The sequence below is a fragment of the Salarias fasciatus genome, chromosome 2 (genome assembly GCF_902148845.1).
Source record: "Salarias fasciatus chromosome 2, fSalaFa1.1, whole genome shotgun sequence".
In the NCBI taxonomy this organism is placed as follows: domain Eukaryota; kingdom Metazoa; phylum Chordata; class Actinopteri; order Blenniiformes; family Blenniidae; genus Salarias; species Salarias fasciatus.
Genome location: NC_043746.1, coordinates 8,016,351 through 8,043,089, shown reverse-complemented (window position 1 = coordinate 8,043,089; position 26,739 = coordinate 8,016,351). Strand labels below are relative to the sequence as shown.

The window sequence follows — 26,739 nt, the reverse complement described above, 5'->3', positions numbered from 1 at the left end:
AATTCCTCACAATGAAAATACCCATTGCATAAGCGCCGCGAGAATAATTTATTAAAGGCAGACTTTATTTGGCAGTAATTTGCTGGACTCTGCCTGAATTTCTTTGTTGCTGTTGGATTTGTGGTTAAAACCTGCTAAACATCACAACTCATGTAGCAAAATCCATCAAATTACCTTTGATTTTTCTTTACAACTATTATAGGTTGATGAGTGCATGAATTAATAATATAATGCAAAAGTTAGATTCTGACAAAGTAGAGCGGAAATTTAATGTGAAGGTTTCATGGTTCACACGCTGTAAGCTCACACCGGGAATGTTCCCTGGTTTAAATATAAACTGCACCAAACACTTTCTGATTGGAGTTTGCATGTTCTTCACAACCCAAAGTCATGCTGGTTTTGTTAATTATGGACTGTTGATGATCTGATGATGGTTCCTCAATGAAAACAAACGCAGTCATGATGTGAGCAGGAGCTTGGTGAAGATAGTCTAAAGCAGGAACCTCAAGAACATCGAGATGATCATCAAATCTGGGGGAGCTCTGGTCTCCGCTGGTAAAATGTTTCAGTCTGGACACAAGTATTGGGCTGATTTACGGATCACATTTCCCCTTCGCCTTCTGTCTTCTTCAGGGAAGAAAAAATGTTTTCTTCTTTTGCCTTCTCAAACTTCCCGAGCTGCTTTCCTCTTTGTGATGATGAGTATCTCTTCCCCTGGTTCGGATTCGTTGCTAGAATAGACAAGACCTTTGAAGTTGTCACACTGAGCTGTGCAAGAGCGGGGAACGCCTTTTTGAAAAAAATCCCTTTTGGCTTTTTATTGACAACACAAATAATTGAATTATTTGAGAAAAGAACTCCAGATGGGGTTTCAAATGAATGCTGTGCTTTAATGTAACACTTGGTTTCTACACTGGGTGGACTTTTTTTTTTTTTTTTTTTTTTTTTTTTATTGACTGAAGGAAAACGGAGCCGACCTCCTCAGGCATTAGTTGCAGAGCTGTGGCCTCGCGGTGTAAAGGTGACATTGGTCGGGCTGTATAAACCTGCATGTTGCTGGAGGATTGACGCTCAGTGTATGAAGCCGGGGTACGACTCTGGGAATCAATCTAACCGGGTTACTCTGAGGTGCAGAGAAGCTGTGCTGGATTTAGCAGCGGACTGTTCAGTCTTTGTCCTGCCGTGCACAGAGGAGAAAAGACTCAGCTTCTTTTTTCTTTTTCTTTTTTTTTTGTTACCACTGGGAAGAAGATTTCCGTGGAGTTTAACGATCAATAACGCACAAAAGACAGAAATGTGTCCCGGAGATCGGCGGATAAAATGAACAACTTAATCGAGTGTCCTCTTCAATGAAGTCACCTGGCATATCAGACCCATCAAAGAGAAAAAGATCTTTACGGATGACTGAACAAGGACCCTCCAATCAGCACACACCCTCAGCTTCCTGCTGCTGCTGCTGACCTCAATGCTGCATAGTATAATAACATGCAAGTCCCTGGAGAGGAAAATAGTAGGAAATGAGCACTCTTTCTGCATGTGGGCGTATTGTGGAGGAATACAATATAAGGATGTTTGGGGATTGTGGTTTGCACGCGGTCACACTAAACACATCCATGTTACAGATTCCGGCTGAAGCTCCACGTGCTGAAAGACCTTCTTTGTATTGACTTTTGCAAACGTGGTTGCGTGAACCCCCTAAAAATACACCCCTGAGTGCTCTTTCAATTCAGCTCCATTGATTTTTTTTTCATTTCTTTTTTTTTTTTTTTCGGGGGGGGGGGCATGTCGAGCGAAGTACAGATATCGAAGGAATACACACACACACACACACATAAACACACACAAAGGATCTGCTCTGTAACGCTGCTGCCCAGCACACAGGTGAATGAACCGCTCATGCAGAGCAGCTGGGAGGCAGGTACAATGCACAAGGGCACCTTGACATCTTGGGCTCAAATACCCGTTTGTGACTATCTGGCGAAGCTGACCTTTTATCAAAACACATCTTAAATTCAGGTAAATCGACTCGTTTTGATATGAAGAAGTTCGCTGTTGAACACAAGTTAATAAAATATTTTGTTTTAGTTAATTCCCTACACATCTGTCAAATATTAAAACGTTTTTTCATCCATCAGAGGCTTTAAAAATGCCGTTTGATGCTTAAAAAAAAAAAGGGAGGAGTGTTTAATGTAATATTTTATTTAGTTGTCAAGTCAAGCCCAAATTCCAAACTTAAACATTCATGACTGGTATGAAGGATGCGGCGTTCGCCCAACACCCCGCCTCGCAGCCCTCCCATCATCCGCAACTTCAGATGCAGGAGCAACTGTCACAAACATGCCCTCTTTGTGCAGCCGACACAGACACGTCTGTCATTTGATATTTGGCTCATGCTAAGCAGAGGAACAGCTGCGGGGCACAGGAAACAGAGAACAGGGAAGACGTGAGTTGCGTGAGTTGTTTCTGACAGCTCCTCCTGTTGTGTGAGTATCAGTCCCTTTAGGATTTAATAGGATTTTTTTTTCCTCCCTCCCGCTCTCTCTCTCTCTCTCTCTCTCTCCCCCTCTCTCCGTCTTTCTCTCACTCTGTTATTCTCTCTGTCTCTTCTCCTGAGGCCCACAACACTTTGGCCACAACAAATGCAAATCAACTTGTTGTTCATTCATAGGAAAAGTTGAAAAGGGGTGAAATGTTCCATTCTAGATGCTGTTCCAGCTTTCCTTCATCTGTATGCATGTGATGGACGAATGTTTTTAACTCAATTTATCACTTCCATTGATGACTCTCTCTTTCTGGGTGGAGTTTGCATGTTTTCCTTGTGTATTCCTGGGCTTTCTCAGGATGCTCTTGCTGCCTCCTGAAATCCAAATATTTTTGCGGTTCAGTGTTGACTGAATGGTCTATTAGTAACATGTACTTACAGTGTCAGTCTCTCTGTGCTTGCCCCGGTCCAGGGTGTGTCCTAATTTGTGCACATTATCAGCTTCCATTGATTCCAGCTCCCTGTGAAACCTTTGATTATGTGAGCATAAAAGATGGATAATTTATTTTTTAGGAGGGCAATTCTTTGTCTTTTTAGCACCATTGTGCAACTGAGCCTCAGTTAAAAATGGAGATAACAACAAATACATGCAAAATGTCTTCAAAATCACGACACAGCTATTCCACCTCTCATTCATTACAGGGAAATGCACTACTTGGACAGTATACCTCCCTGAATCTGACCGTAAATAAAAACCTATGCCTATGCTGTGGAACTGTGCTCCAAATCCTCCTTTATTTTCCAGAAATTATCAGAGGATTTCACAAGTCAGATTAGCAAATTCTCTAATTCCTTGAGGGGAGACCTAATTGTGACAAAATGTCCAAACACTCGCAGCTTCCCTCTTCATCTTCCAGAAGTCCTTTAGCAGCTCTGAGCGCCTGTAATCCCTGCCAGGGAAACAGACCGTTGCCCAGGCAACCTCAGTCCTGCCGCCATGGCAGCTGTAACCGTGGTGAGGAGATCGGAGCGTGCCAGGGTGGACAGGTGTTGCCAGGGTCTTCAAGACCACTTTAGGTCTCTCAGCCCTGCTTCCAGTGTCGGTGCAGGCGTGTAGCGGTGCTAACAAGCCGCCGGTCCACGTCCTGCTATCTGAACCCAGACGAGTTACACTAATGTCCCGTGTCAGGCTCCTGTGAAATTAAACGAGCACGTTTGTCCTGCCAGCTCCGGGCAGGAGGTCTGTACCCATAGGCGCCAAGTCTACAAGCTTACGTCAATTCCCGGGAGTGTAAACACTTCCTCTCAAAATACTGAGCTGTGACGACTGTGAAATCTCAATAACAAATCTTAGTGTTCCTTTTTTCCAGTTACTGCACAGCACAGTGGAGGCAAACTTTAAGGACACAGTAGATTCAAGGACGAGGTTGATGTTGTGATTGTAGCATTACTATTCACCTCTGCCCTGTTTCACCATAATTTAGCCAAGTCGTCCATATAGTGGTGAGTGGAATAAGAGATATGGACTAGTGGGTGATTGTTTTATTTACTGGAGCTGCAGTTAAAAACAGCTTAGTCAACACAGGTCCAGCTGGGGGTGCGAGGAATCCTCCAGCTGGCCTCACAGAGGATCTGCAGCTAAACGCCACACGTATGTTTGACTCGTGGAAATCCTGCTGTTTTTGTTAAATACTGGACTTTCTAATGCATCAAAAAATACACTAATCTAACACTTTTAAAGGTACAAGCGTTCAATGACTTGTTGACACAACGAGCTTGTCAGGCAAGCACATGGCAGCAATGTAAAATATTTAGGTATGTGAACATGGTAAGGCTGCACAAGTTGAAACTGCACGAGAAGGGGGACAAAAAGTGGCTTAAGTGACTTTTAACGTGGCGTGGTCGTTGGTGCCAGCTTAGTGATTGTTTAAGAAACTGATGATTTATTTGAACTTTCATGCACAACCTTGAAATGTTTGGTCAGGGAAGGATTAGCAGACTGGAGTGTGTAGAAAATCATCTCTGACTGTACAACATGGCGATCCTTAAAGCAGAAGACTATACCAGGTGTCATTTCTGTCAGCGACAAACAAGAAAATGAGGTTACAGTTCACAGAAAATCTCGTACATTGAAAAGCAAAAGAAAGGAAAGTAAAAGTGTTTAGAGTGTTTAGAAAAGAATAAATGGCAATGGTTCTGGGATCTGTAGACAAAGTATTTTCTGACATGTTGGGCTTCATGTCTTTGTACATCAACTGAACTTCAGGACAAGGAAAAATGACATGACCGGTAATGGTCTTTTTTTCCCCCATCAGTGGTCAAATAGTCATACTGTAGGTATGAGAAGTGACTCATATTCAGTGAAACGTGGTAACTGGCTACAGGGTAGAGCAAGACACTGCACAAAAAGTCAAACAAGCTCTCATTACCTTTTATCCAGGCTGAACATGGAGGGGCGAACGCAGCTGAAATGGGTCCTGGGAAATTGTGAGGTGGAGATATATAATGCGTGCGAGTGGAAACCGGTGGCTGAGAGAGTGTCCATTTACTAGCAAGAGCATGTGCAGACCATGAAGGAAAGATAGTTCTGTTACTGAGTCAGTGTGGCGAGGCGCAAAATGTCTATTTCAGGGCTCGCTTTAAGTAGGGTGAGTCACCAGGCATTTGGAGCACTAGAGGCTGCATATGTGTGTCCGTGTGTGTGTATTTTTATGTGATACCACTGATTTTTTTTTTTTTCTCTTCTTCCTCTCACTCTCAGTTTCTCACTCTCCCCTCTATCTCCGTCACACACACACACGTGCCTGCCCGGAGGGTGCAGGTCTGTGACAGGTTAGGCGTTTTGGGCAGCGGCCATCCTCTCTCTGTCTTTTCCTCGGCGCCTAGCGGCAAGCTGGCCCTGGTGTGGGGACAGGCAGCGACTTCAATCTGTTTGGTAAATACTGAGATAAGTAAGGCCCACCCATCGCCACAGCAGAAAATAGCCCAGGCCGGACCTGCCAGTGCAAAGATAGCATTCCCTGCTGAGAGTGCACGGAGGATATACCATCCATGGAGAACGCTCCACACGTGAAGGGAATATTTCAGGATATCGTAGGATGTCTGGAGTGACATGTAGACAATAAGACAAAGACAAAATGGAGAAACTGAGGACAAAAAAAAAAAAAATCTAATGAGAGATGGAGGTCGCCTTCTGCTGCCAGTAAAATGTCAGTGGAACCCCGGGGATGCATCGATTAACCTCTCTTTGCCTAATCTGCCTTCAGCACCCCTCACTCAAGGAAAGACACACAGACGGCCGGTGTGCAGATGGACCAGCCAGGCCAGCGTTCGCCTCAACAGGCCACGGAGTCACAGCTGATGACTCAGGGTTATCAGCGAAGCTCTGAGAGTCAGAGCAGTGACAGATGCCGTTTCCTCAGTTTTACCGCTCCAAATAGTTTATTTTTGATACATTTGTGCATGCCGAGGGGATTTTAGGTAGCGTACACTGAAATCAGCTGATTTCTGATCAGTTTGAACTCCATTGACAAGATGCCTGGATCTTAGCAATGGGCTATTTCTATTGTCACAAAACATTCAAATTTCAGGGATTTGGTGGAAGTTAAGACAACTCTAGTTTTATCCAAACAAGACATTATTATCTTTTATGTAACATACAGAAATCATTTCTGAATCTTGTGAAATGGTTCTATTGCAGCAAAGCACTGCAGATAACACTTCTTGAATCGCAGACCTTTTTATTCTACAGAGTACAATATAGACCTTAGAGCCTCATTGTTCCTCCCCCCACCCTTCGCCTGGGTTCCCAGCATTCCCAGCTCCGCCCCTGGTTCATTGAAGCTAATGACTTTCCCGCTATAGATTAATCTGACAATTTCCTTTCAATTTTCTGGCTACTCTCATTGCTATAATGGAAGTCTGTGGATCTGCGTGAATCTGCATGTCAGCTATAGAAACTGTTATTTCACTGATGATTGGAGGGCTCATTCAATATATTAGAATTCCCTACCAGAGGGAATCTGTTTCCGTTGGACATCGATGAAGGCATAACTATTATAAATTCAAAAGCAAGAAGACAAGACAGTGGAGATAACCACATCAACATTTTATTGAACGTTGACTTTAAATTGGCTTTGAAAGCCGCACCAGTAATCCGTTAAGTTAACATTTCCATCCGTATTTTTGCTCACATCTAACATCAATGTTTCCTTTTGTTCTGTTTCCTCTTTGGTCTGCTGCAGTTTGCTCTCAGTTCTCTAAAGGAGTGTACGCCATCATCGGCCTGTACGACAGGAAGACCGTCAACATGCTCATGTCCTTCTGTGGCGCGCTGCACGTGTGCTTCGTCACGCCGTCCTTCCCCATCGAGACCGCCAACCAGTTCGTCATCCAGCTGAGGCCGGAGCTGCAGGACGCTCTGGTGGGAGTCATCGAGCACTACAGTTGGAAGAAGTTCGTCTACATGTACAGTTCTGACTCAGGTAAAAACCTTTGTGCTTCATTCTCAACATTGCTTCTTCAATATCAAATCAAGTGTCGAATGTCTCCAAAATGAAGCTTTTTAATAAATGCGAGGTTGAAGTTATGGCTGTATAGTTATGTTGTGCAGTTTAGCCGGCTCTGCTTCAATTTCTTTACCATTTTCTGAGCTAAAATCCTTAAATAAGCATTTTTCTCAACTGTAAGCCCTCAAGCTACTTGAGAAAAGCTCAGCTAATGCATGTACATGTATGCACATGATGTGAAGCAACCAATCTATTCAATAGAAGCCAAAACTTCAAGTAATCTTCATTATGCTTCCTCAGATTTCAGTACGTTCTGCCCCAAGCATACCAGACGTTGGCTTAACCACGTTATCATTAGGGTTTTTTTTTTTTTTTTTTTTTTTGTTGCTTGAGTTTATTTTTCCTGCTGCTGTGCCCCCCCCCCCTTTAAAATCCTCTGGTGCCCCCCATGGGAGGCCCGTGCCACACTTTGAAAACCGCTGCTCTGAAATATTTAATTATTCAGTTACTTATTCAAAACGCTGAGTCATCCTCCTTCATCTTCAAAGATCAGCATCTGTAATTTAACCACAGCGTGTCTTTTAAAAAGCACTTCCTTTTCTTTCACAAGTACACAGTCGGAGCCGGTGCCAGTCGTTAAAGCAATCACTATTAGTCGCCTTCACATTGCCATGGCGACGGCAATGGGGTCAATCGTAGCCATTGTGCAACAGTGAGCAGCCATCTGAACATTTATTTCAGACCACCGTCTTTGTACGGACGGAGGAACACAAAAAAGGAACACTGACCTGCACCAACGAGCAGATAACTCGCACAAAGGAACCAAAGATTAAGCTTTTCATTGAGCTGTCCTCAGCAGTAAGTCAAGGTGCTGCAGAGTCTATGATGTGCTGTGCCAGACAGAAAGAAAAGATGCTATAATGTTGAATTTAAACATTTCACTGACACTATTGAAGAGAAGAAATGTAGCAAACCTGTCCGCTTCCTGCTTTCCGGTATGATTTTCTTTTTTTTCTTCCCATAATGCCAGGCCATCTGTTCCAGGTGTTGTGGGTATTGGAGCGTGACCACGGTGTGTGTATCCTGCGTGTGTTCCAGGAAGCACGCATTCTTTACAAGCAGTTTATTTGTGCTTTCTTTGTGCCGATGCAAATTTGTGAAGAATGGAGGTTCACTGCCACATTCATGCTCTTGTATTTGGCATGTGTAGGAGAAATAAGTCGGTTTAAAAAAAAAAAAAATACAACAACAACAAAACAAAACGGATGCCTCTGTGTCACTGCGGTATCAAGCAGCGGCAAATTTCACATTGGTCCAGAGCCCCGGTGACGCATCGTGGCTGGAGCGGGCTCAGAAGCCTCTCTTAGTTTTTTAATCTGCTGTGATCCCCTCATTATCTGCTTACAAACTGTGTGTGTGTGTGTGTGTGTGTGTGTGTGTGTGTGTGTGTGTGTGTGTGTGTGTGTGTGTGTGTGTGTGTGCTGGGTCACCCCGTGTGATTGAGTTGTGGGATGGAGCCAGTGAAATCCATATCGGTAGTCCTCTGTTGCCTGGATACTATTGCTGCAGTCACCCTTCCTCAGAGGTTATTTTAAGCCTTTAGGAAATATCATATTTAGTTGTGAGGACTCTTGTGCGTGTGTGTGTGTGTGTGTGTGTGCCTATTGCATGTGTGTATTCCTCAGTGTTACATTTTATTAGGTGCCTCTTGGTCATATTATCTAGGAACTGGCTGTAAGTTATAGCTTTGTGTATCTGTATGAGATATGTTTATATTTCTGTTTTTCCCAGCTTTAATCCATTATTTTAAGTGGACAGGGGTGTATAAATATATCATCCATTCATAATCATTTGCATGCGATCTCAGGCGCTTTAATGTCCCCCCCTGCTTTTTTTTTTCTATTAGCATCTGCCTCGCTCTCTTATAGTGCTGCATTCCCCTAATAAATGTGCCTCTCAATTTTATTTTCAAAAGCCAAGAATGGGAAAACAAATTTGATAGGCCATTAAACCCATCATAAACAATATTCAGGAAATGGTTTCCACAAAGTGTTATTTTCTCTGCTCTCGATTGCCTGGCGCCTGGGTCTCTTCTCGTGCCGCCTCCGGCCAAAAGGGTGCTTATGACAGCCAGATTCCATTATGATATTATTCTCTTCCAGGATGCCTTTGGAGGGCCATTTTTACCTTGGCGAGTCCTGCGAGCCGCCCCTGTCACGTGGGCTCTGATTTATGGGGTCGCATTACACACACTTAAAAACTAGGGAGGCTATCCCATTCAAACGCAATGGTGGGGAAAAAAAAGAAAAAGAAAGAAAGCATACATAAAATAAGATGTATGATATGAAATAATGCTGCACTACAATGTTTTTGCCGGAGAAAATCTGATTCCAGGCGCTCACCTTCGAGCGTAACACTGCAATTTTTTTGTAACCTGTCCTCCAGCTGTAAACTCAGGAGGCTGCCCCATAATTTAAAACTGACTTAGATAGCAAAGAAATACCAGTTAGCGAAGAGGAAGGGCAAATAACACACGAATGAAACCATGATTGACCTGTATGCTTGTGTAGTTGTTAGCAATTTCACATCACAGTGAGAAGATCACACTCATAAAGTTTACATGTTCTCCCTGAACCGACTTTCTCAAAAAATTAAAGGTGTGTATATTAGATAAATGTGTAACACCCCAACTTCTGCTCAGAAATACAAGAGTCACCACAATTTTAACAAAAATGTCTAGAAGATGGAGTGATGAGTGGATGGTGATGGGGTTGTTTTTAGGTTAACCCAGTGGTTTGTTGGGATGCGGTAAAGCCTGGTCTGAAGAGCTGCTCTGTGGCGGGAAAAACCTCATCACCACATTGTTATTTTATCAAATAATTATCATTAACACAAAAATATAGATGACTCCATTAGCCGTGCGCAATAAATGTCTCATACAATGGGACTGTAATCAAATAGAGCTGCTTAAAAAATGAAATGATGGCATATAGCTTCAAGTATGAATTGCACATTGTGAAACGGGGAGTGATTGTGCCGATCATGATATTGAGATTCCATGAATGGCGCACCGTGCTTCAGGGAACACCGGTCACCATCACACAAACACGGTGCTCCCCATGCCATCGTGTACAGTCGTCATGGAAACATGACCCTTTAGCGCGGCATCTGAAGCATGGAGTGTGAATATGAACTGTTTTAAATGTGTTGAATTTGTCTTCAAGGAAATCATGACATCTTCTTGATGTTTTTTTTTTTTTTTTTTTTAAATTCAGGCTGTTCATATCATATTTAGTAAAATATTCGAGCATATACACATATTGATGTATTTATTGGTTGTTGTTGTTCCGTCACTGGCCCTGCCTCATTCAGGTCATATTGTGCCCTAAGTGAACGCTTTTTGAGCTTTTTTTCTGACATTGCTTCGATGTCCGCTGCTGTCTGTGAGCAGCCAACAGCTCGGAGACCTCCTTGTAGGCTTTTAAGTTTCGTGCCGCTCCATTCAGCTTCCTGTGGATTCAGTCATCAGGAACTCAGCACAGAAACGTGTCTAAACTAACCCCTGAGTCATTGGACCACGGGAAGGATTTGTGTGTAACAGTTTTGATGGGACACTAAAGACACTTTGTTGCATTTGATGGATTTTTAATTTATGTGACTACCCGTCGGTCGTCCTCCGGTGATGTCTGACCCCAACCAATCAATGACCTGCTGACATGTCGAATCAGGAGCCACAGCCGAGTACTGAAAAGCGTACTAGTAGCCTGTACTATACCCCAGTGGAAAACTACAAGCTGATTTGAGTGGAGCTGAGTAGGCGCTAATAGAAATGCCCCATTAGGCTGTGTGTGGTGCTGTCCGTGGTGCTGAAACCTTTTCTGCCAAGACAACTCTGCTTCATTCACAGACAGCTGACCCACTGCTCTGATTCACGACGTGATGAACTATGTCCTGCGTTTCCCACACCAGGCATCCATTTCACAGCGACTGTTAAACCTGTCAGCGCCAAGAAGCACAATTATTCACTTGTGGGCCGGAGTGAAAAGAGAGACGGCCTTGTCAGATTGGCCGTGCTTTACAAACATCCTGTGTCTCACATCCCGATGACATCCCCACATTTATCAGGTTGTCTGATGTATTTACACGTACTGTGTTGTGGTCACACATGGAGGTGAAACGCCATCCGTCTTTGTACTTCCTAATGACCTGGTGTCAAATAAGCGGCGTGATTTGCCCAGAGAGCAGCTGGCGTTGCATTCTAATAGGGCCCGGCAATCATCTCTCCGAGGCCGCCACTGCATCGCTCATTCTTTTGACAAGGTGTTTGTTCCTGCTCTGGATTGGTCAAGTTGTGTGCCTTGGCTGATGAAAAGCAAACAATCACGATGCTTTGGCCCTTGTGTGGGTTTAACATCTTAGTGTACAACTAGCAAACTCACCTACATCAACTATTTTCCATTTCTGACATGTTGTAATTGCTGTAATTCGTTCGGTTAATGGCTGCCAGTTTGCTGTGGGTGAAATTGCTTTATTTACCTTGTGGAGCGACTGCGGCTGCCAGCTCCTGAGGAATCTGATTGGTCTGCTGCCAGCTGCAAAGACATACAACAGTGAGTCAGATTGTAAATCAGAGCTTGAGATCAATGTGTTGCCTAATCGTCTTTATTTTCCTGGCTTAGCACAGCCTCTGAGTTCATTGGCTGTTCTACCTGTTCCTCGAGTGTCGGTGACAGTGTAATTGAGTGGCGCCTCCTGCAATTGGCGCTCTGAGGACACGAGGCCGGCTGTGGCTGTGTCGTCTGTGATGATGCACGGGACTGATTATTTATCGGTATGGAAGTGGTGATTATTTAGGTTGCGTGCGGAGCTGGAAAAAGCGCACCTGTACGTGTCAGCGCTCTTAATGGACTGCCCCACTCGTTATGCTTTATCACCAAAGCTGCAGGGGGAGATTCTGATGGATAATCTCACTCCGAGCTGTTTGGGTCTCCGCACAGCTTCTGTTTTGGTTCAGAAGTTGCTTGAATTTATCTCTCTCCTCGTAATGCAAGTGTGCAAAGTATGAAATTAACCTGCGCATCACTTACGTCTGCCACTATCTAATAAAGATGTAGGCACTGTTGGGTTTCTTTCTCGAAACTGATTTCAGCCAGTTATGCCTCATCTTTGCTTAGCACTTGTAAAAACCCACGCAGTTGCCTCTTAAATTTGACTTTGTCTAATTTAATCAGTTCAGTTCGATGTGTTCCTGGGACTCCTGATAAACTTGAGTTTCTGTTGTCTTCTCTCTTGCCCAGGTCTGTCGGTGCTGCAGAAGGTTCTGGACACAGCAGCGGAGAAGGACTGGCAGGTGACCTCAGTCAACGTGGAGACCATGACTGAGGCCTCCTTCCTGAAGGTGTTCCAGGATCTGGACAAGAAGAAGGAGGGCCAGATTATCATCGACTGTGAGACTGAGAGGCTGACTGGAATACTCAAAAAGGTAAAAGAGAGACAGAATTGACTCTTTGGGGTTTTTTTGTTTGTTTTTCTTCAAGAAAAATCAGTCAACCTGTTTTCTGAATTTACAGTGCAACGCCTTGTTGTGTGTGGAACAGCAAAAAATGGGCAGCGGGATACACAATATTCAGCAAGTGGTCATAAATGTAATATTTTCTCCATACAATACTGAAACCTGATTAAAGCTGCCCAGTGAGTCACTACAGCACCAGCATTACACTTCAGTGCATTTGCTATTCTCACTTGATATAAGCTGTCAGACACAGATAACTAACTCATATAAAACAATCAACGTGTGTCATAAGTACATATTCCAGATGGAAAAATGACCATAAATAAATAAATGAATAAAAAACACAGCATAATGTTTAGTCAGAACTCACAAAGAGTGACCCAGGAGTGTCGGTCAGCAGCCTGCCAAGCCCTGGCTGCACCTCAGAGATAACTGCCCTTTATTAGGCCGTCCGTCCATATGCTGTGCGCGGGTTTTTCTTAACCCACCCCAACGTTTACACATCAGCCATTTGTTGTCCCAGCTGACGTTCTGGGAAGCCGGCACATTGAAAAAGAAACTGAGAAATTGGTGATTTTTTTGAGGGGGGGATGTTGGAAGGTAACAGCAGGCTGTCATTACAAATGCCTATGGGTGAGCGACTTGATATATCTGTTTCTGTGAAGTAAAACCCCTTCAAGCTGTTTTGTATTCAGATTAAAGTCGAGCTGTATAATCAACCGCCGCCTATGTACCCTTATCTTTATTGTTTTTAAATCAAGCTATTTGACTCATCTGGTGAATATTCATGTACTGAATGTTTGAAACCATACTGTGTTGTATAGGCAACAAAACACACGGTATAATCACTTAGTTTCATGGAGTTCAAGTCTGAAAAACTTCCTGAGAAAAATGTAAGAAAAGTCACGTTGACGCACTTGAGGACAAGGCTGCACACCTTTTTACCAGAGGAACAAAGTAGAGATACTATAAATGGAAAGTGGGGGTTGTTTGCTGGTCCTTGTTGGTGTTTAGTTTCCTCGAGCATCAAGGACAGGAAAGATAAATAACACACCACTGGCATTTGGAGCTGGCAGTTCATCCGTGATAGGATCATCAGTTACTCACCTCTGTGCTGCGGAGAGAAAAAAGGATCCTGGCATCACAATTGACTGTTCAGCGACCAGCCCCCACCCCCACCAAACAGAGCTCGTCCAATCATAGCTCAGGAAGCGTAACTAGGCCTGTCAAACTCGGGATTTCTCCATATGATGAAGTGGTGCACGGTTGTGTCTTATTTTGTTCCTCTTGAAGCCGAAGCAGGGAGCAGTGAGGCTCGAGTAGAGGAAATAAACAGTTTGGGAATACAAATGATGGCTTAGAGCTGCTAGAAGGCTAATCTGAATCTGAAACATGGATCAGGAATAACATCACGTCGTATATATTGAGATTTTAACCGTCATTTTTCTTGCTGGGAGCAATTTTTTAAGAAAATGGGACATGTGTAAACATGAAAATGTCAGACAAAGATGGTTTATGATGTGGTTAACATTATTGCAAATATTTCAAAAATGATAAAATTTGTTTTTAAATCTAAATTGATCTAAATACAGTCCACAGGTGTAGAGTTGGAGACGTTAAACGCATTGTGGATTTTTTTTAATTTTTTTATCTGAGGTGAAATATTTGATAAAGCTTCCTAAATGTTATATTATGTATATAAACTTTTCTATTATCTTCTTTTTTTAAATGCATCTTTATTATTTAGTTCAGTTTAGAACCTTGAGCAGTTATATAAATAGTCTGCAAACGGTTATTTTTCAATCTGCTGTACTATTTCCTTGTTCTCTTCCCGTACATGATTTGAGGGGGGAAAAAAAAGAAAAACCATCACACACAGCTGCTGTCTGTATTTGTATGCTATTGCTGTTCGGTGTGAATGTTATTGATGGCTCGGTGTCCACAGTTAAGGTTATTGCATCAGTTCTCAGCCGTTTACAGAAGCTGAGCCCGAGAAGTTCTCCATTCAGACGTCCACCATCAATCACCGACATCTGCTCCCTGCCTCCACACTGCCCTGCACGCAAACACACACACACACACACACACACACACACACACACACACACACAGACACTCACACACCTTCCTCTTTTGCCCTTTTTAAACTTGCACGCGTTCGTCTCGTTCGTCTCGTACAGTGCGCAGATTGTCTTGGATAATGTCACTGACAGCATCCTGCGGCTAACTTCTCATACATGCTGCATGTTTTCCGTGCAGCCTGCTCAGCGATCGTCGACTGTGATTCATAAAAGCTACCAGCAAATGGTTTCAGCATGTTTTCTGACAGAGAGTTGGAAAAAAAAAAATGACCCGTTCTCTTGGGGCTGAACTCTCAATGACTCTTTAAATCTGCATGCATAATTAAAAAGCTGCTCACACCAGAAACTTTTTTCCTATGACGGCGCTCTGTGGCGGTGATGCAGTGTGTGTCTCTCCTCCATCCTTCTGTCTTTTTTCCTTGCCCTGGGCTCGGCCGCGAGTTTTGCCCTGGGCTGGGGTCGCCATTAATAACAAATGCCACCTTCTGTCATGACCTACAGCGTTGTTGGACTCACACAGACTCACAGATAAATGAGGACGCTCCCCGAGGTGTACACAGTGCTCTCAGAGAGAACGATATGATGAGTTCATGCGCGGGGGCCTCCGTGGAGTTGACTGTGTTCATTGTGCTGTTAATTGGATGCTGCGCGGCTTTAAATGAATGCCGTCCACTTGGCCTTATTTCATGTGACTGTTGTGATGATGACACATTAGTTGTAGCTGTAGCTCTTTATTTAGACTCTGCCAAACGAGGCCTTCGCCACCAGCGAAGCAGGTTATTTTAGTTTTTAGCCTGTGATACATTTACATTAAAAATGTCACTGGAAGTTATGTCCAGCGAGCCCGTTCCGTTTATAAATAAACCACTTCTGGCACCTCTACACACACCTCTCAGACGGCCCTGCTGACCCTCGCTGCTCGGCTGAGCCGGAACGCCCGCGGTCGGAGAATGACAGCAAGGGGCGCGCTGAAGTGCGCGCATGGGGGCGGAGGGTTCAACAACAAGGGTGCAACAACAACTTACATCTCGTGAACTCTGAACACTTCATTCATGCTTTTTTTGTTTTATTTCTGTTTTACTCACCACCATTTGCTATCCTAACGGTCAAAAGTTGTGTCTTCAAAATGTTTATATCTCTGTAAGCACAAGCTCTATTTTAATAAATATTTAGTCTAAAAATAAATTGTGGAGATGTAGTTGTTGATGAAGGTTTTTTTGGGAGGTTTACACATTCTTTTTGGCAAACTTCGATAGGTAGCATGACTATATTGTCTAATGATTGATCCATTATCATATACTGTTTGTTTTTTACTAGGATTAAGTCTGTATTGTGGTTTTTCTCATGTATTTAAAGTCTATGTAAAATAACACAATCAATCTGTCTTTACAACTTTATCATAAACTCTTCAGCTAAGTTGGAATTAAATTGTAAAATATTTACTGGTTTCTTGAAATTACGACTTAGGTCATTAATTGCCCCTTTTATAGTACTAAAGTAATTAAAAATTGAACATTTCAACACATTGGATTTTTTGAAGTGTATTTCAATCTTACTTTTCAGTTTTCACTCGAAGAATACACAAACATGGGAGAATAGCAGTATTATATTCTTTTCTATTTAAAGTGAAATCTGTGGGAAAAGTAAAACTGACAAAAATCAAGGATATTTCGGCATTTAGAGCTTAAAAATTTGTCTGAAAGTGATATATATCTTGCTGCATTTCTGTCATAAAAGCTGTTGGCCATGTTTACATGACAGTTTTAATTCCCCTTTCATTGAGAATAAAAATTTAATCTGCTATTCAGGACAACTTTCTTGCAAATAATGTTATTTGCATCAAGGGTTACTTAGCACCTCTAATATATCAGTTGTCCCTTCTCAATGGGTAAACATGGTGTCACAAGTTCTGATATTTTCTCAGATTTTAAACTGAAAGAAGCTATGATCTGATCTGATGCATAAACTGTGCTTCTAACATGAACGTCGGCGTTTATGTCAGTGATGGAGAAGTTTAAGCACAAGTGTCATGCTTTGCCCTTATTTACACACATTCTAAAAAAAAAACTCAGCCTCATTTTTATTTTTGCATCTACTGTTATTGTCATTAAGTCATTATTGTCAGTTCAGAGAAGAATTAGGATGTGAACAAATGTAGTTTACATTTAAATGTCAATTGCAGAGGATTCGCGCCTTCATCCACCTCCTCACGTTTCATATTATCGCGTGCTTTCAGCCTCTACTCCATATCATATCCTCTCACAAAAAAAGTTAGATCCATACTCAGGCTGCACGATGTGAACATGTGATGTTGTTGTTGAAAGGTTGCACTGGCAATACGAACCGTGATAAGTGCAAACAATTAAATCGATTATGTTAATGCAGTTTTGAGATTTGTTGGCCCAAATAACAGTTGCTCTTTCTGCTGAACCTAATTTACAACAGCTATGACCTCTGACCCAACACCGAGAGCAGCGGGGCTCGTCTGATTGGCCCAGTATGTTGACGTGCAGAGCATGAATGCACAGTGCAAGGAAGCAGAAGTTATTGCAGCTCGCTCCTTTGACATTGCGATAACGATGATGTTGAGATGTAATGTGCGGCCCGAGTGTATTCTGCGATTTCTTCAAGTGGTGGCGTTTGTCTGCGGCGACGATCGAGTGGAGGGCGACGTTGACAACATCGTAGGAAACAGGACTGTCACAACAGTATCATTCATCAGTGAAGGCGACGAGAGTAAAGGACATTTTAGTCATAGTCATTTCTAAATGACTCCCCAAGTGTTGTTCTCTGAGAGCCCACTTTGATCGTGTAATTTGTCCTTTCAGGTCGAGACCAGTAGCTTTGCTTTGATTTCCAATATCCTCCTCCTCTTCCTGTCCTCGACAAGGTCAAAGCCTGTACACTGCTGAAACACCGTCTCAAGCGCCCTGCCCTCTCCCACACACACACACACACACACACACACACACACACACACACACACAAACCAGTGTGTGACCTGCGCTTTATTCTTTGTCTACTTGTCTTACAGATCGTTGAACAAGGAAAGAATGCAAAGAGCTACCACTACATCCTGGCTAACCTGGTAAGAAATCACCAAGTTTTATCTGTTTCTTTAAAAATATCTCATGCACTTCCCCCCCCCCCCACACACACACACACTCCGAATCTGCTTCACAATTAAATGCAGCTTTTAAAAGGTTTTCAGACTTTCAGCACTTTATTGGCAATTTAATGGACTCGTCTGTGTGCCCTAATAATTTAGCCTGAAACGGTCCGTTTTTTTTAACGTCCTGCTCGTCCCATTTCCCGCTCCAGCTCCATCGTATATCCTTTCCCTGTCACAGCAGCAGAAATAATAGCGGCACATGGAGAAAAAAAAAACTGTGACAGTGTGAGACGGAAATCTGTGCACACTCGCAGCAACAGAAAAAAGGTCGCATGAGCCAAGGTATGCACGCTTATGTCCATTAGCTCGCTTTGTCTGCTGCCATATTCTCATGGAAAAATGGCGTGTCAGACCGTCACGGCGCTCACTAAAGGCAACAGAATGAAGAGAAAAGTGACATCAACGGGAGCCGTGGTAATAACAGCATTAATATGCAGCTGCAGGCTTCAACAATTTCTCACTGCCGGGGCTTCAGATTGGTTCCATCGCTCTTGTCTGGCCAGTTTGCCCGATTTAATTTTAAATGATAAGGCTCGGACGGTAATAACAGCTCGTACGCAAAGTGGCCATAGTCGTCCATAATGGCTCCATTAAAAGGTTTGAGGGGGGAAAAAAATGCTTTTTTTTTTTTTTAGTTCGCACTGATTCACTTGCTTTTGTGCGTCTGCACCGACGCGGCACGCTTTGGATTTTAGCAAGCTCACGTTATGTGTGATTACAAAAATAAATAATGAAAGATCTCTCAGAGACACACACACCCCCTCCACGTCCATTGTTAGCAAAGGCTAGTTTCTATAGTAACCTCCTCAGCTCGCTGCACAGAATTAGCTTATTCACAGAGCAGGAGAAAAGACACAACTCTGTCTGTTCATCTGAGAAATGTAGACACCTGGCAAGTCGCACAGGTACTTCAGCTGAACGCTTGAACCAGCTCGGATTTTGCGCCACGTCAAACACTCCCCCCCTCCCAAACCACACAAAGAGAGATAAATGAAGCAGAAAGCAGTTTCAACTTTAAGCTTCTTAAAATCCGGCCCTCTTTATTTGTCTTCATTTGTTTTCATCATATGGATACGGAGATCAAAGCCAGTAAACAAGTGAGAGTCTGAGGCAGACATGTGGCTTACAGAGAGCCAAAGCTTCAAATGGCACGAAACAAACACCGAAGGAGGGAGCGCGGCTTGTTGTCAGACAGATGCCTGGCGAGCAGGAGACAATCCGGAGAGGCACCTCTTCTTCTCATCAGTCAAAACTTTGCTTTTAAAAGCTGAGACAAATCACAGACAAATCTTCTCTCCCCGCTCCGTCTCCACTCCCACCCAGTCCCACTCGTCTCGCTCCTCTTCTCCCCACGCTGACAGGCAGCCTGCTGAGAGACTGAAACCGCCTCTCCTCCCGCTCTGAAAAACAGCCTTCTCCAACATAATAGTCAGAGAAAGGAGGGAAAAAAAAAATACAAGGAGGAGATACCATTACAGTAAATCGCTTCTTTCTCCATTCTGCTCCGCCTGAGGCGTACCTTGCATTGTTCACAGTAGTCTATAAGGTTTTGATCCAGCCGTTGTTAACAGCAGCCTATGAGTCTTCAGTCTATCACAGATTAGCTCCGGACTGACTCCCGCCATGAAATGAGGTTTTTCTATTCTCCGTCTCACTACGCTTGTCCCTCAGGAACAGGCAGGATGGAGTCTGTTCAGTGGGATAACCTCTCCGAGTAAAACAGCGGGAATTATTTTCAGCTTTTCATTACACACTTACCCCCTTGCACCTTTTGAATGCACAGCCAGAAAACAGCCACGTATAAAATTAGCTGCTAATATTAGACGGCGAGATGTTTCGCAGCCCCTCGGTGCACGCTACGCCCCGTTCTCCCTGGTTAAGCTGAGTGTTTGCTTTGGCGGAAGAAAACTGTGGTGCAGTAAACAATATTTGATGAGATACAACATTGTTTCTGCTTTTAATTAATTCTCCATCATGTTGAATGGTTACAAATCCAGTACGAGAACAAGGACTTTTAGCAAGGTGTGCAAATTGATAAAAATGAAGGCAAACAACTTTCTCTGTTGCACATATCCGCTTTATCTCATTTATCCTCTTAGGACATTTAAATTTATTGAATGAAACAATAATAATTCATGAGTCATACCTGGTTTATTTGTTTGAGGGGATCAGAAGTTAGACGTTAGGCTGATCCAGTGACCTTGGTGTGACTTTCGCAGCTTCTTTGGAGCCACCGTGCAAGATGAACCGATTAAAAACATCCATTTCCTCATGATGCAGCGTTGCTTCACTGAACTCCCTGGAAATTTCCACTAGATAAGGCAAAAACACAACTCTGAAAATGCTTTTATCATTCAACAGTTATCCGTAACCTTTTAATTTAAAAAAAAAAAAAAAAAGGATCATTTGAAATCAATCATTCAACAACAAAATCTTTTCTCAAGTGAATTGCAGAGTTTCACTCTTGATATTATAGAGTTGGCTCCTCTGCTTTATATCGAGGTTAAATAATTCTATTCAACGAATTTAATTCTTTTCTGGACTTCTGCTGAACTCTTTCAGTCTTTGTGACAAGGACGTAGATTTTTATTCACACTTCAATAAAGCGTAATTCATCATAAGGGGGGGTTTGTGGGGTATTTCACACACAGTGCAGATACTTCATGTGCCTTTTCATTGCTTTGCATCTCAGTTCTCGCTCCTTTATGTCTGTCTGGTTTCCCCTTCTCAGGGTTTCCTGGACATCGACCTGACAGACCTGAGGAAGGGCGGCGCGAACATCACCGGCTTCCAGCTCGTTAACAACTCGGAGCCGAGCGTGAGCCGCGTCGTCCAGCAGTGGATCGAGTTTGACAACAAAGACTCCAAAGTGCCCCGGAGCGGACTCAAGGTACCGCCCCGTCGCCTCTGTTTCCCCACATTCGTAGGAATAACTCGGCTTCCTGTTTGAAGTCTGCCAGAGAGGTTGTGTTTACTTCCTCTGAGGCTCGTCTGCGACGGCGTTTTGAATAAATAAGTGAGATGGATAATGATATCAGTTTTAAAGCTTTTAAAGGCTAAGTAGGTTTTAATGTCCGACCAGCTGAGCCGCATTCCACATCCTGGCATTTTTGTGTTCACAGACTCAGGAAATTACCTCAAAATTGAAGTAACCGAAATGATGCCCTTGAATGCAGGAGCAAAGCTGTATAAAGATATTTAATAAAATGAAACATAATTGAGATACGATTTTAGGACTTGTGGAATTCATAGAAACGCTCCGACGGTTAAGTGCCTCGCCACGCCGGGATTCTGATGTGAGTGATCTTCTCTCTCTCTCTCTCTTTGCAGTACACGGGCGCGCTGACTTACGACGGGGTGAAAGTCATGTCCACGGCCTTCCAGAATTTAAGGAGACAGAGGATAGACATCTCTCGCAGGGGCAACGCCGGAGAGTGTCTGGCCAACCCACCAGCTCCCTGGGGACAGGGCATCGACATCCAGAGAGCCTTGCAGCAGGTCTGCATGCACACATGGATGCAGACATGCATGCATTACCACACACACACACACACACACACACACATGCACAGACGCCCATACACACTCGTACCAAACCCCTGAGTGGCACATTGGCTAACAGCTGCTGAGTTGGGGCTGGCTGAACAAATTAGGTCCCATTCTGTCGTGTAAAGTTCACATTAAGTCGTAGGAGAGCTCTCCAGTATCAAATGTGACATCGTGGCTAGTAAACAAAACCTGCGGGCAATAACACTGCGCCGTGATCGTCATGGAATATGACATCCGCAATTGAGTTTAGAAATATATGTTTGGCAAAGGGAATGGAAACGCTGGACTGGCTGCGAGACTTCTTGAGCTGACGGAGACGCACACAAACGCAGTGTGTTTCGAGGAACAAGTTGCATTACACTGCAGTCACTGGAATGCTTTGAAAAGGACGCAATGTGTAAGCCAACAAAAACAGGCAACGAATTAAACTCATGTATTTGACGTATTTACAACAGACCGTTATTACTGTAAAGAATTGCATGGGTGGAGAATAGATAGTGCCTGTGCACGGGGGCATGCGTGTGATTGCATGTATGTCTGCAGCCTGCCGGAGGGTCCGTCTGCACCGCGGCTGTGCAGAGTCAATCCAGCCATCTGCCTTACGGATAGACTGGAGATTGAAACCGTGTTCGCTCAATTAATTCCATCACACGGCCAAGACAAACACACCGTACAGCACACGTGCACGCACACCGTCTGCCATTCACATCCATAGGGAGCCCGGCGCCGTGGATTCGCAAATGGATGCTATGCAAATACATACGAGCTCCGCTTAACACGCGTCGCATGTCAGCGTCGCATGTGACCGCTTGCTGCTCGCGCAAACACGAAGAAGACGGCCTGTTTAAATATTACACTCCACGCCAGCCGTAATTTACCCATCTGTCAGGCCAGCCAGGGACTCGGAATTGCTTACTCAATATCAGCGGCTCCATTACAGGTCCGTATAGATGGATTGACTGGTCACATTCAGTTCAACGAGAAGGGCCGCAGGACTAACTACACTGTCAGTATCATGGAGCTGGCGCCCTCTGGACCCAAGAAGGTAAGCCCCAGGCTCCAATTTCTGATAGTTATTCCCTCCGTCTGCAAGCTCAATATGAGAATAACCTCACAGCTGGTTTTATAACCTCAGACAGTATTAATTAAGTCCAAGAAAGGCCCAGCTTTATCAAACTTGTATTAATTACACTTATGAACGCTCTGAGAGGGAGCGTTCAGACATAAAAACCTGCATTACTGAGTGAAGATTGAGACATATTTAACAAGTGGCCTCCTACTACTTCCAGTGAAGTGTAAGAGCTCTCAGTCATCACATTATTATTCGCACATATGCTTTCAGGAAAAGGCTGTAAGTGACGAGGCTTCACTGTATTTTCTGCCCTGATTTTCGCTCTTTTCAAACGGCTGGATGTTATCACATATGTCTGAAAGTTTACCAGTATTGTCGAGGTTACTATGCTCACGTCACAGTGACAGTTTTTGGATTTTTTGAGTGGAGTTTGCATGTTCTCCCTTTGCGCCGATGGGGTTTTTTCCCCAGGTGGTTCCATCCCACATAAAGACATGCATTTGAGGTTAATCGTTCACCATAAACTGTGAATGTTTCTCCCTGCTTGTTTCCCGGTGGACTGGCAGCCTGGCCAGGGTGTGCTCTTCGCCCCTCGACAGCTGGGATCGGCGGGGGTGTCAAATATGAGGCGGGCCGGCCAAAGCTGGCCCACCAGAGGGTCTGTTCTGGCCCGAGGGAAGAGCTTGCAGTGGAGAAAGAAAGGATGTGCTTTTAAAAATGGGGAATCCACTGCTTCAGTCATGGCAGTGAAACAATTTTAGAACAGTTTAGAGAGACATGTGAAGCTTAAATTGCATCTGAATACATGAAAAGTTCAATGGAAATAAGAACAAAGCTTGTTAAAGTAATCCCTCTGTACACCTCTTTGCATTGGATCACATTATTTTTAGATTGTGATTGCTGAAAAAGTCTTCTTAATGCCTTGTATTCATTTTTTTTAATGTAGCTCATCTATATCTTGTGGAAATACCGTTCTTAAGAAGTGATGATGAGAACTGCTCATGAGGTTCATCTGTGGCTCCTCGTCTCAGGTTGGTTACTGGAACGAGGATGAGAAATACGTGGCCACGGCCAGTTTAATGAGAGGGAACAACGACACCTACGGACTGCAGAACAGGACCTACATCGTCACCACCATCTTGGTAAGTCTCCGTCAAAACAACATTAAAAAAAAAAAAAAAAAAAAACGGGCAAAACACTCAAGTTTAGGGATTTGGAAGAAGTAAGATTTTTCATTGCCTTTTATGATACAGTTCCTAAAAGTTGACTTCCCTGAAGGAAGGGTTGAAGGCTCCTGTGATTGTATCTGCCTTCCCGTCAGCTTTGTTTCTCTAACTTCCCTCTATCTGCCTGGTGCCTGCACAGAATCACAGTCAGGATCAACTCATTTGTCTCGCCTCCGCCGGAGCTACAGTTGTCTCGGGGACACTGTCCTCCTGATAGCAGATTATTTGCAGAGTCGCTTTAATGTTTTGGTAATAAAGCATCTTGTTATTTGTCAAAGATACTACATGAAAAAATGGGACGATCAGCCGGGTTGAGTTTATTATCAAGCTTCATCAACAGATCACAGGCACTGAAAAGCTTCCATTTCACAGCCTGTGTGTCGTGTCCTGGTCTATATAAAAAAAATGGAGGCACCGAGGTCTGCAGGTTAGGCCACATCCAATCCAACCAGCTCTCTTGACAGCCAGCTAGATTATCATGACGTTACTCCCAGAGGAAGAAGCTCAACTGACAATACCTGACTGGAAAATAGCCGAGGATGATGGAGATGGCGAGTACAATATATCCCTGCAGGACGGGAGATGTTCTCAGCGTCTGCGGCTTGTAGAAAATGTAATATTGCACAATCGTCTGAAGGCTGTTTCAACAGAGCACATCTGTCATCTCTGTCCGTGTCGTTGGAGTGAGGGCAGTTATAATCCAATGTATAGAAGAAACATGATGGGAATAAAACACACGGCTCATATTAGCCGTTATGAGGCAGATTTCAGGTCTGACAGGCTGACGTGAGAACATCCCATCTCCACTGTCTGATTCCCTTCAGAGGTGTTCAGCACTCAGCAGATCAAGGCTCGGTCCAGCTGATGGAGCCAAGATACAGCGTGGAGTAATGCAATTTTTTTTGAAAGGCAAGCTTTCATCTTCATCGTAGCACCAAATGAAAACCACTAAATACAATATTATAGAGGTGTAAGTGAGACATGGAACATTTCTGCTGCGGACTTTATCTGCCACTTAGGAGACGTAATTGCTAAAGTATCAACAAATTCATGCAAAATGGCTGCAACAGCTAAGAGTTTAATCTAAATAAACCCAACATAAGTAATAAAATCCATTATGCAAAGCAGTTAGATGGCTCACACACGATACAGATGAGCGAAATTGGTAACAGTTACCTCAAAATACGCTGAGCAAAAATGACAGTTAGACACAATTTATCCTGATTGAACTTTGTTTTGAATAATACATGAAAGCTTCACAAGTCACATAAACAGTTTCCCTCTCATTCAGGCGGGGCGGTTCGGTTAATGCTGCAGGCAGCTTCTGCAAATTGGACATTGTAAAGAATTACTCTGGAATAAACATTTCAAAATACACTTGGATGAACTTCCACATCTATTTCCTGAATATGACAGGTTACACCTGACACTCCCTGCTCGTTGGGGTCTGCAGCTATGAGCAAAAGCAAGAATCTGCTAACATGGAAAAACAGACAAAGGAGGCCGATTATTGACTGGAACGTCTAATAGCTAAATCAAGTTAGCTGAAAGTTGCTAATGAATATTGATCCATTCCACCGCTTTAAGGGACGCACACAGGATTGAGTGAAGTAGCTAAACAACACACACACACACACACACTCTTTTCATTTTCCTTTGTGAATACAGCGTTCCAGATTGCTGAAAATACTGGGAGGCATGGAGCTATTAGATACGTTTATATTCCACACTGCCTTTTACGATGTTTACAAAACTTTTACATTTATTTGATTGCAGCTTCTAGGAGTTAATGTGGTGAAAAGGACTTCCTCAAATAAACTTCTGCTACTTATATTATTGGACTATATGGAGAGACGTCGTCTGTGTGTTGGCCCCTTCAACTGCAGCGTAGAATTTGTGACCAATCTTTTTTTTTTACCTAATTCTTATGAATGGATTGATAATGGAAGCGTTTCAGTTTCCGTCGGATCATTGTTGTGTCAACAGTCTCAATGCAGGCAGAAAATTCTCACGTGAACACTCCTGTTTGCACGTGACGCCTCGTGGTGTTAGTCTGAGCTGATCGGCTGCAAAACAGATGATGAAAGACTCTGACACAGATTTCTATCTACATGCAGATTATCGAGCGTTATGTGGGATCTTAGGAAATCAGTCTGTTGCATATCCACTGTAACAGGAGTTCAGTATTCTGGATTAACAGACAGTGCAAACTGATAAATGATGTGAACACATATTGCATAACATGAGCTGAATGTAAACAGCAAAAAGCAAAGATTGAACTTTTGTGTGTTAGTATCCTCAGTAAGGTAAGTTGTAATTGATCCGATTCGATGTATACATGTTAGATAGTACTTCACTTATTCATCAAACTTAGAAGAAATTTGAAAATCCTTACTTCAACCCAAAAGTTGCTCTTTCCCAAGTACAGACTCAGAATAACTCTCTCTGACATAATCTCCTATCAGTGTCCCCTTTTCTTGGAAGATAAATTGGTTTTCTGTCTTGGAAACTGTGCGGAGCGATAAGGTGTGAGCAGAAGTAGAGTTTTTACACCTTATAACTTTCTGTGCTCACTGATTCATTGCTTGAGGGAGCGTGTTGTTTTGCCAACATGAAGATATCACTTTGATTCCTCTCGGCGGTCCCTGCTGTCCGAGTCTGCGGACACAGGCTCGAACCGGTGATCTGGAGAAGTGAGGCAGAGCAGCTTTGGTCCCACGGTACGAGTTGGTTATTATTGGTACGTGCTGTGTTACTTTTCGAAGGCTCCCTCTCAGAATTACCTTTAGTTGTGCAGTTTTATCAGTGTTGAAGTAAATTAAAGAGTCTGCAGTGTCATTTTTATGAAGTTATATTTTGGGTTGTTCGCTCTTGTGTGCAGAATTGTGTGAGTCTGAATTGCATTTATCACGGCTGAGTGACAGCAGATCTCGGCGGATGTGTCGGAGGTCAATAACACTGGGTCCTGGAGGATGCGTCTCCGTGCACAGCTGTGCGAGCGTGTTGGCCTCTGTCTGTGACTGCAGGTGCGAGCGAACACCCGGCGAACGCGCCGCGCGCCAGACCTTTTTCCTCCGCCGTCTCCCCGGGGTGCCATTTGTCTACCAGCGTGCCCTGGGTTATGTGTGACAATGATT

At 43.5% G+C, this 26,739-nt stretch overlaps 1 protein-coding gene across 3 annotated transcripts in view; it reads left to right on the top strand.

Annotated features, from left to right (window-relative positions):
• gria1a (glutamate receptor, ionotropic, AMPA 1a) overlaps positions 1-26,739 on the top strand; it is a 73,788-nt gene that overhangs the window by 13,644 nt on the left and 33,405 nt on the right. For all 3 annotated transcript variants that reach the window (XM_030112417.1, XM_030112401.1, XM_030112409.1), the window contains exons 3-9: positions 6,727-6,966; positions 12,288-12,472; positions 17,618-17,671; positions 20,487-20,645; positions 21,086-21,253; positions 22,245-22,349; positions 23,408-23,518. In XM_030112417.1, the coding sequence (XP_029968277.1) occupies positions 6,727-6,966; positions 12,288-12,472; positions 17,618-17,671; positions 20,487-20,645; positions 21,086-21,253; positions 22,245-22,349; positions 23,408-23,518 (1,022 nt within the window). The remainder of the gene's footprint in view (positions 1-6,726; positions 6,967-12,287; positions 12,473-17,617; positions 17,672-20,486; positions 20,646-21,085; positions 21,254-22,244; positions 22,350-23,407; positions 23,519-26,739) is intronic.